Genomic DNA, 11,429 nt, shown 5'->3' with positions numbered 1-11,429 from the left:
CTGTCCCATTTCCATAACTCAGTGCATCTCTCATTCAGTATTAATTTCATTGGCCTTTCTGAAAAAAATCAGAACAAAAACTGTTTTTCTGTATATCTAATATACAGAAGTTGCTATTGGAAATTGAACCTTTTGTGATTTTAACAAGTTAAACAATGGTTACTTTGTGAACATACAAAAACTACAACTCACAGGAAAATTTTACAGTGCGGGTGCTTATGTCATTGTAACTTGGTTTTGTGCATATCCATAAAACCAATGTGATGTTTGGCCTACGATGGGAAATGCTGTTTGCCGAATAAACACTCATAATAGATCTTTCTTTTATTATTACTGCCCATGTCTAAACATATGGAGTGAAACACATGGCACACTGTTCAGTAAGGCTATGTGCCAAGGCTGGATTTTTTGTTTAGTTTAGTAAAAGTGATTTTGAATGAGCTTTTCGAACTTCTGGAACTAACCAGGAAGGTCTGGTTTCACCCTGCAGCGTGGTAAAGACCTGCGTCTTTCACACCCTATAGGCTACCCTACCCCATTTCAGTCCCTCAAGCTCTGTAGTCTCTGAGTTCAACCCTGATGACATCATTATGACATCATCAGGGTTAATTTCTCTTTTGGAAAAGCTCCCTTCAGAGCTTCAGAAGACTTATAAGTAAACTGAACTTCATGTGCCCTTTAACGAAACACAGTCTGAGTGACCACTATACCGGTCACTGGTGGACGCAGGCAAACCTGGTAACCCAGAGTAAAAAGACTGACACTAAAAAGGTCCCACAGTATAAACATGAAATAAAACTCAAATACCAAGAATTCAACACACTGTCAGACCAAAACATAATTTAGTATTTATTTTAATTATATCCCCATTGAATCAAGTATTTCAGATCATCATTTAATAGCCCGAGTGAAAAACAACACATGAAACTGCACTGTGCTCCTTCAAAGTCTGCCTCTTCTATTTGATTTTTATTTAATCTGTTTTCTTCTATGTTTCTCATTATTACCATTGCATTATTAAAATAGATCTCATCTTATATTTTTAATAGGGCTGCCACTGACAGTTAATTTAATCTGATTATTTGCTTAATTAATTGTTTGGTTTATTAAATGTCTAAAAAGATCTATTAAATTTGGTCCATGAAATTAAAAGTGAAAAATGGCCATCCCAGCTTCCTGGAGCACAAATTAACATATTTAAACAGCTTTTTTTGTCCAACCAACAGACTAAACCTTAAAGTGAATCAGTTTACTATTATAGAAGAAAAAAAAATCTTCACATTTAAGAAGCTGTCAGCAGAAGACTTAAATGATTAATCCGATCAGAATTGCAGATACATTTTTACTTTCAACTAATCAATTACTTAACTAATTGTTTCAGTTAAATTTTTTTTGCAGATCATGTAGAATAGTAATTTTGTACAGTATACTGTAGTGCTGTCTGTTTTTGTAGTGTATATGTCATGAAAGTTTAATAACATGCAAACAGCGTTTTATCTTATTCCCTTACAATAATTAAAAAATACACACTTTTTAAAAAATACAGCACTTTTCAAAAACAAAAGTCACAAAGTGCTTTACATGGTTGAACCAGAATAAAAATATTTCAGGACTAAGACAAAAAATCAGCATTCAACATTCTGAATTAATTCAAATCAGACTTGAATTTGATAGAGTGAAAAATATTTGAAAGGAGAGGGTCTGACTTCACCACACATACTCTGATTATGAGCCCTAGTACCCTATTAGAAGTGGGAGGGGGTAAGGGTTTTCTGAACAGCTACTCTCCAAAACAAAGTCATTATCAATTACCACAAAGGAAAATAATGATATGTGCTGTGTTTAGATTGGATCATGAATAAACAATGACATTTAGTCCCCAGCTGGATGGGGAATGGATGTGGCTGTGCAACGAGGCTGAATCAAGCTTTGTTAATATGACAAAATATTTATTACTTGTCATGAAAGTTGCATTAGTTTGAAATCTTAAATGCACCAGTATGAAAAAAGATTTTTATCCGTGACATTAAAAGTCTTACTACATTCGACACTGTGCCCAGGGGCTGTTCTTCTCTCAAATCCAGCATAAACAGCTATAACTAATGCAGAAATGTGCATGACATTTGATATATGTATGATGTAAAGTTTTAGACACATGACCGTGTGATATTGTGTTGTGTTGTGTTGTGTTGTATAATGATGAGTAGTGAATGATCTAAATACATCCTCCACCACGGCTGTAGGGTAACAAACAGTTGTAATGATATCGCAGAGACCAAAAAGCTACTTTTTTGTTATCAAATCCAAATATGGGTTTGAAGTTTAAGTATTCAACAACTGTCCTAACCCACAATCCTCCCATTTGAAGCAGGCACTTAGTATGGATCCCAATTGCTTTTTGTTAACAGCCAAATGGCGAACATCTACTCGTTTGAGTTTTTAAAATGAAATTATGCAGCCATATGCCACTGTGCTCAGTTTGTTTTCTGTTTTTATTAGTGGGGGGTTTCAGTTTCCAATGAACTTACATGTGGTGAGAAATTCTTTAGGCAGATCCCAGTATTTTTAGACTCAATATGTCTGACTACTGAACACTTTTTTAAAACACTACACACAACCACTACCTAAGACACAACAATTTAACAGGAGGTAACTTGCTTTCATTTTCCAAACACGACCAATCAAAATGCTACTCTTATTCATCAAGGGGGAGTTCAATCTCAAAGCGTTTTGCAACGTTTTCTGATTGAACGAAATGTTTCCTCGAAACAGTGTGCAACATTGCAAAACGGGCTTTGAGGTACGTTTTCTCTTGTTTGGTGGGCGTGTCACAGGTGTTAACCAATCAGCTGCGACAAGTTTGTAAAAACAGTGGTGTTAAAAAGGGAGTAAAAATCAGCGCACGTGCATACACAACGGTGTGTTCAAGGCACCACCATTTCCACTAAAATAAATGTTTTGCTACATTTTGTCAGAAAGAAAGACGAGAAGGAAGGAGAGCCATCTCTGATGAGATCAGGGCCACACTTATTGATCATGTATTCTTTATTCTAAAAATGATACTTGTGGTTTATATATGTTTATGGTTTTGTTTCCCTGTATGCTAATGTATACAATAGTAATGTTTTGCCAAATAAAAATTCTCTGTTTCAACATTGCATTGGTGTTTACAGTGTACTTTTAAACTGCAGCAGATGACTTTCACTGGAAATGTACACATAAGCCTAGGAGAGACAAAAGAGCTTTAGATTTAGAACAGTGTGTACATGGTATATCATATCATATCATATCATTTTGAAGGAGATATGAGACACTTTGCATTTTGTGTGTGCAGTTTTGGGAATTTTCTGTAGAGTTTTGAAATTGTGTGTAAGCAGTTGTAAAAAAAACTGTAAATAAATACACAAATGAAGGATTCAGCATTTCTTCATTGTGGAAAGCACTTTGGTCAACTAGTGTTGTTTTTAAATGTGCTATATAAATAAACTTGAACTTGAAACTTGAACTTCATCAAAACATAACATCTGGCAGTGTGGTGAGAGCCTTGAAACTTCATTTATGTTGGGAAATCAAACATTAAAACTTTATTTTACAGGTCTGTATAATTTACTAATTATATCACATTACTTTTATAATTAGGTTCCCTGGACAGACGGAGTAATCAGTTTTTTCTGCCACCAGAAGATGGTTTGAGTTGAACATTATGTTGCTAGTAGCAACTGCCATGATCCTCCAACAGTTGAACTGACATTGTTACATCCACAATTTTGTCAAATACGTGTCACAGGCATCTTTTATCTACTCCTCAAAAGCCCTTGACGCAACATTATCTCTATATACTCTTGTATTACAGTTGTTTTGTCATTATTGATTTGTGATTTTTGTAGAATTTAATTTAGTGCTAACCAGTGTTGGAAGGTTACTTTGGAAATGTAACAGGTTAACAATTACAAGTTACTCTATATAAAATTTAGAAGCAGTGTAACTATTTCACTTACTTTATCAAATTAATGTAACCCATTACATTTAATTACCTTTTGATTAGTTTTCTAATTTCTAATGAATGTTTTCAACTGTTAACCATATTCAGAAGACAGCTTGAGAGGCAATTTAACAGGTGGCGCTGCAAATTGAAACATGAGAACCAATTTGAAATGATTTAGTTGAAATAAAGCCTAAATTCACAGAGTTAGATGTGAAAATTTTGTGAATATACAATCGACAGAGTGAAATATTGAAACTCAAGACATGTTTTTTTTTACACTCTATCAAATCCAGAAATCTTGTGGATCATTTTATACACACACAATTCAGTCAGATATATTTAGTATCTTTGGATCACATCTCCACTATAATTTTAAATAAAGTTCTATGGCTGTGGGTCAGTGGGGTTTAACAGGAATACTTACTGAGAGTCGACACAGTTGCACATTTTGAGATTTTAGAGTTTTGACCGGTTTTGACAGGCTGGCTACTGCTGTCCATGGTGCTGACTTATGTCAACATGTGTCAATAGTCTAGCGGGTTGTTTCTCTCCGGGCCTGCAGGGGGCAGCAGATGCGCACCTCTGCTACTTTATGACACGCAGAAGCAGCAGCAGTGAAAAACATGGCGATTCCCGCATGTGCAGCTCGTGTTTGTCGCCTGGCAGGATGGACTGTGACCTCCCTGTCAGTCAGACACAAGCGGGCGGTCAGTTTGCCAGCGAGGAGGTGCTACATATCCACCTCGACGGGGAACAGTGAGTGAAAGTTTTGTAAAAGTTAACAAATGAGATGTAAGCTTCTGAGTCTGCAGCTCAGAGGTCAGTGTACCACCAGGAACAGGCGAGTCTGACAGCTCATGATGAATGTTTGTTATTGTCCAGGACTTTCCCTGTTAAAACCTGCCCTTCCTGCCACAACGATAAACTCGGTAACTTGGCTACAGCTATAGAAGCGAAGTTAGTCAACACGTCTTCCTGGCAAGATAAATAAGCAAGCAAAAGCTGACAAAGTCGACAAAATGTTCAGCAGGTTTCTTCGGTGGTCAGATCTTTCTGAACAGCTGCCTTTGCTGGCTTTGCAGTCTGAAATGCGCATGCGTATTCGCATATTCTTGAATAAGAGTAATTTTATGTGTCTGGTCGTCGATGAAATTGCGGTTAGTTGAATAATAGATGTATAGTTAATTTTCTAGCAAGCTTAAATATCTTCAGACATCATACTTTATTTGCTGGTCTCTAAGTGATAATGATGATGATGATGATGATAATAATAAAGAAATTAGTTTCCACTTGCCTCTGCAATCCTGATGTCCTTGGGCAGATTATTGCAGAACCTCCAGATAGCAGCTGACTCTGGGCCGAATCCGCCTCCAAACCGGCAGATCCGTGTAACAGTCACGCACGTTTTACGGCCCGCATGTAGTCTGTGTGCACTCAGGATCGGGCGTGAGCCTCCATCAGTCGGCGGAATCATAATAGTTCTGGCCCGGACTCGTCGGAACGAGCGCGCGAACTGTTTGTCTTTCTTTGGATCAGTTCGGACTGGAAGCTTTGGGGAATGAGTTTATAACGGTAAGTTGAACGATGTTACAGTCAAACAGTTTAGTGTGATTGTTTTTAATAGTGGTGTAATGCTTGTTAGCATCATTAACATCATCACACCGGAATGTTTTGACCGGGTTTTAACTTCTTAAAATGGCTAAAACTGTTGAAGAGGCATTGGCTAACGCTAGCTTTTTAGCTGGGCTAGCTAAATTAACTGAATGAACGGATAGCTAAGCTAGCTAGCATTAATAAACAACTTTGTGTGCAGCTAGCATAAAACATTAATGCTGTTTAACGTTAGTTAACTTACAACGATGTTGTAACGTTAATTTCCAACAGCACCTGTCTCCTTTTTAGGTTCAATCTTTTCTTCACCCCTGGCTGAGAGCTCGGGATTAATAGGGTAAGTTAAGTTAATGTAAGTATTTTTTTCCGGCTTTGATTTGATCTTCGCTATAGTTGAGCATAACGTTATAAAGTTATGATAGGTAAGTTAAGTGTTTAAAAAATCAAAGCCATCTAAAGAAGTTGGAATTTTCATCTGACATTAATCAAAACGTAAATTCATTATGACAAATAAGGTCTATGGGCGGGAAATCTCCTCTCTTCGTGTCTTTTCATTGACTTTGTATGAAATCACACCGCGGTAATATGGTTGAGGAGCAGTTCCTGATTCATTCTGGATATTTATTTGGGGCGTTTTCCGAGGGATATAGTGTGCTATGTGAAGCTTACCAAGTGTTTACCCTCAGATTTCTGTCAGGAGCTGTAAGAAATGTTTGTCTAGAGGCTGATGGTTCTCAGTAATTAATCAAATTTTACAGTTAAAAATTACAATGAGGTTCATGATATCAGTACACTGAGATGGCTGGCAGTGGTACAATCAGCATTACTCGTTCTTTTTAATTTGCCTCACATTTTCTCTTGTTGTTGCTGGCTTTGTACATAACGTTACTACCACTGGGGTTTGTTCCAAAATCACAATGCAGTGCAAACCTGTAACATTAGCAGAGCTGAGCTCCTGGGGTCATTTGTCATGCAGGGTAACATTACCCACTGGGTCTTAAAATAATTTAAAAACTCATTGAATTTAATATTCTCAAAATAAGTCTCTTACATTTATTTACAAAGGTCTTAATTTTTTTGTTGTCCTTTTCATATGATTATATAGATACAGGTAACGTTACACATAACTGTCAAATTTATAAAATGTTTTGTGTGTTTTGACTACTTTCTACATTTTGTCTGACTTCCGGTCAGCTCTGCTGTACTAGTAACTTCACCACTGATCTACATACAGTGCTCTTTCATCCTTATTTTAGCAACTTTCACAGATAACATTCTGTTAATAGTATTTACTGTTCAATCTTGGAATATACTTTCAATGGTTTTCTCAAACACAGTGGCCAAACAGATGAATTGGAAAGGAGTAAAGGGAAAAGAAATATTTTAAAGAAATGCTGACAAGAACTCTGTTGATCAGTAAGTATTTTAGTATACGTATTATATGTGGAGGTGACTAGTAGATGAGAACGAATTTTTATGTAAAATAAAATATTTAAATAGTATATTTTAAGATATAAGGGATGCAACTTTAAAGCCAAAAAATAAAAATTAAAAAAATAGACATGACAGCACCGGTTACTCACATAATCACTTCCTCTTTGTAGGTTTGCCAGCAAAATAAAAGCATGAGAAGCTTGTTTGCTGTAATGTTTTACTTGGAGTTGAATTGAGAGCTTTTACTTTGAAAATTTCTGAATTGACATTAAAAAGAGTCTGTAGACTGCTTGACACACCTCTGAAAGAGCCGTCAGTAAAACGATTCCCCTAAATGTCCTCTGCCTGGAGATACTGGGGAAATGTTGGTACCCGCCAATGCCTATCCATGACCTGATACAGAATCCACACAGATAAATTTGTAATGATAAGATGCACTGAGATTTAAGACTGATCCAATACAATCCAGATGTGATTTGATAATTGTTCCGTTCATAATCAGTATGATTTTTTATAATTAGTTATTCATGAGTGAAATTCTATTTGTTTTGAGTTACTAAATTAAATGCTATAGAAAATTAGGTCTACTGCCACACCAACAATAGTAAACATGGGCATTGAGCACTTTTTTCAACCCTCTAAAGCATTTCTCAAAAAAGTAGGTTATTAGCTTGGCTTGGAGGTAATTTTCAGAATGTCTGTTAATGACAGCTCATCAACCAATTGACTTTCTCTCTTAACAGAGGCTGTACAGAAGAACCAAGCTGCTAGCAGCACATCGGACAACGAGATTAACCAGCACGCCATCCGCTGGTTCAACCTGGCCTCTGACCATGGAGGTGGCCGCAAAGAACGTGCCATGGCCAGAGAGGCATTAACTGTGGTAAATTTTAGATAAATCACCGTGCTAGTCTTTTGCAGCAATAGGGGTGTTTTTAGGATCTTGAAACACTGGGGGCTTAGCCCAGCCCATAAAACTTCATATCTTCACAAAATAATTAGCCCACCCCAAAGTTAAGTCTGTAAAGCAGTAAACCAATAGTAAACATCCTGTACTTATACGGCACAACAAAACTCAGAACAACGCTATTAACTGTCTCATTTCGATGTTGCTAAATTGTAATGTCGTGTGTCTAATTATAATAATATAACAACAAAACCGTGAAAGTATGGACGGGGGTGTAGACCTATGTGTTTATTTATTACGATCACTTAGCAAATGACAAACTGAACCGACCGAGCGCTGACCACAATGGAGGCCATCTTCTCACGCTGTTACTACAGTTACGCCGGACTCACACAGGAGGCTGGCTGCTCACCTGTTCCCGCGGTACAGGTCCATTGATTCTCAGTCACAAACGGCTTGTTGACCTCTCAATCGTGCTGTGTAGGCTAGCGTTAAGCGCCACACATCAATCTTCTCACGCAGTGAAAAACAAATCTATATTCTGATAATGTCGACTAGCGGCAAGAATCCTCTCCACCCAGCTGATGCAACTCAGCATACGCCTTAATAGTAAAGTAACCCGCGCGTGCTGAGACGCAGCCAGCAAACTCACTGGTAGTGTTTTGCATTATAAACATCTAAAACCGGAATCACAATCTAGCTCTGTTTAGGACTGTGAGTTTACTTTATCAGAGCTACAGAAGTTAACATGAGGATCTGCGTTGAGATGTCTGCCTGATTGGCAGTGTTGGTTTCAGTTTCTACCTCCGATGAAGTGCCATGCACTTGTCTCATTTAGTACAGTCTGAAGGGGAGCACAGCTGTGGGTCAGGTAGACCTTTAAAAAGTATTATGAATTCTCATTAAATAAAGATGGTTAGTCCCATAATATTACAATTTTCTTCTGGACATATAAGAGAACAATGGGAACAACAACATATGTGAGATTCTGAATGTGCAGAAAGTTTTGAACATGCTGACAAGCAATGTAGCATTTAAAAACAACATCAATGATCTGTTTTAACTAAATATTCTCTGATCTAGCTCAGTGTATCTGAATATACTGTACCTGTATTTACCCTCTTTTTGAAACGCTCCATTTTAGCACCTGTCTCGTTAAAGCCCCCATCCTGAAAAAGCCCAGTCTGCTGTGATTGGCTTGTGAGAAAAATATGCCACTGCTTTGCAAAGATGGTACTTAAACCTTGAGTGGGGATACTCAGATGGGAAAGGCGGGGGTTTATTAAAGTTGTATCTTATTTTATCTTATATTCTAATAAGCCTGCATGTGACATAGGAAGGACAGCCAAATCTGAATGGCTTGTTAAAGCACATGTTTTGTGATCTAGGCAACCCACAAAAATCTGCCTGGGTTGTTTTATTTCACAGTTTGATACCCAAATGTATTTGCACAAGCATTGAAAAGGGGAGTTTTTCATGATGTGTCCCCTCTAGGGCTGGACGTCTAATTGAAAAGTAATTGAAACCCAAATTCCGAGCTCTAACGGCTGTAATTTTACCATTTCAGTTATTTAGTTGTTTTATTTCCTGTTAAAATGTCCCCCTGTGTGTGTGTGTGTGTGTGTGTGTGTGTGTGTGTGTTTATGTTTATGTACTTTCCCTTATAAAAAACTGTGTGTGTGTAGTCAGTGACTCCAAATTTAGGGGGAGTACGTCTGTTGTGTGCACGTCAACATTATCTTATCAATTAACATTTACATAATCGTTTTTTGACATTTGTGAGTCTAAAAAACCACCCCACCTACAATAGTTGAGCATGTTTGCGGTACAAGCCTGGTCAGTGAACTAGGAGGGCAAAAAAAATTACTAATCTCTGTGGATTTTATGTAATTTGTGATTGCCATTATCAGTTGAGTAATCACCCATTCTTTTATCCTTTGCAGAAATGAACACATCGGCCATCCCCCACTCTTCCACTACTGATGATTTGTTGGGTGTCATGTGAGGGTTATGGCATTCACACTTCTCCACTTGCCTCATCAATGTTTCCTGTAAAGCCACCAAACAATGTGTACGAACATTTTACAGTTTTTTTCTGGGTTTCACATGACTAGTTAGAGTTGGATATTGTATTTTGGCTATAAAATCTTTGTTATTTATACCATGGTCATGGAAAATGGTTAAAATATAAATGGCTGGCAGTAATCATCTATCAAGACAAACTTATCGCTTGTCGCTAATTAAAACATTATCTTGTGTGTTTAGGCTGTAGAATCTCGTGTGTCTCCTGGCTTTAGCTTTATATGTAGAGTATGGTATCGTGTGTGTGTGTGTGTGTGTGTGTGTGTGTGTGTGTGTGTGTGTGTGTGTATATATATATATATATATATCTCTATATCTATCTTCTCATCTCTCTCAGTGAGAAAGCAAATCTTACTTTCTTACTATCATTACTAATGGTACACTACACTATGCAAGACTGATAGCAATGTCAATGTTTTGAGCTTTTTAACTAAGCCACACTATTGCTATTATTAGAGTTTAATACTTCTGCATTCATTTAAAAATAACACCTGTGTCATAGGTGTGTGGTTACTGTACGGTTACTGGAAACTAATTGTCACCTGCAAGTCAACTGGAGTGAAGTTTCTTGTTCCTACAGTTGTTAAAGACAGAAATGAGCTGTAAAATGTGTTTATTAGATTGAATGTTAGTTTGGCAATTATCTACTTTGTTTTAAGTTTCTGTCCTCTCTTTTTATCTCAAACATTTCAAATAAAATTTAAAATGTGTCACTCATCCGTTCTATCACTTTCTTTGTTGAAATTCTGTGTAGGACAAATAGAAACAGACTTTGTAACAGAGTTTAACAGTAGTTTTGACTATCCATGCTTTTTTAAATTCAAAAGAAAAAAGTAATCGAGTTTAAAATTCAAGGAAAAAGAAAACGAAAGTAAAACAAGAAATCTTAGTGTACCTTAGTGATATACAAGTCACTATTTGTTATACATTATATAGACCAGCTCCTGCCATAAGTTCTGTGGTTGAAACTATCCCAGTAACCCTTTGGCTTCTCAGACAGAAAGGGTATACAGTGGGTACAGAAAGTATTCAGACCCCTTTAAATTTTTCACTTTGTTTCATTGCAGCCATTTTCCAAAAATCAAAAAAGTTCATTTTATTTCTCAGTAATGTACACTCAGCACCCCATCTTGACAGAAAAAAACAGAAATGTAGAAATTTTTGCAAATTTATTAAAAAAGTAAAACTGAAATATCACATGGTCATAAGTATTCAGACCCTTTGCTCAGTATTTAGTAGAAGCACCCTTTTGATCTAATACAGCCATGAGTCGTTTTGGGAAAGATGCAACAAGTTTTTCACATCTGGATTTGGGTATCCTCTGCCATTCCTCCTTGCAGATCCTCTCCAGTTCTGTCAGGTTGGATGGTAAACGTTGGTGGACAGCCATTTTCAGGTCTCTCCAGAGAT

At 37.0% G+C, this 11,429-nt stretch overlaps 1 protein-coding gene and 1 long non-coding RNA gene across 2 annotated transcripts in view; both read left to right on the top strand.

Moving 5' to 3' along the window:
- The first annotated feature begins 4,586 nt into the window (after window positions 1-4,586).
- spryd4 (SPRY domain containing 4) overlaps window positions 4,587-11,429 on the top strand; it is a 13,576-nt gene continuing 6,733 nt past the window's right edge. Inside the window, exon 1 of the mRNA XM_046057052.1 lies at window positions 4,587-4,741. Coding sequence (XP_045913008.1) covers window positions 4,609-4,741 — 133 coding nt within the window. The 5' untranslated portion in view covers window positions 4,587-4,608. The remainder of the gene's footprint in view (window positions 4,742-11,429) is intronic.
- On the top strand, window positions 4,752-10,277 carry LOC123975515. Its single transcript, XR_006826072.1, has 3 exons — window positions 4,752-5,933; window positions 7,774-7,913; window positions 9,881-10,277. It is a non-coding gene; the product is annotated as an uncharacterized LOC123975515 (long non-coding RNA).

The sequence above is a fragment of the Micropterus dolomieu genome, linkage group LG08 (assembly GCF_021292245.1).
Source record: "Micropterus dolomieu isolate WLL.071019.BEF.003 ecotype Adirondacks linkage group LG08, ASM2129224v1, whole genome shotgun sequence".
In the NCBI taxonomy this organism is placed as follows: Eukaryota; Metazoa; Chordata; class Actinopteri; order Centrarchiformes; family Centrarchidae; genus Micropterus; species Micropterus dolomieu.
This window is presented reverse-complemented; position numbering and strand designations above follow the sequence as displayed.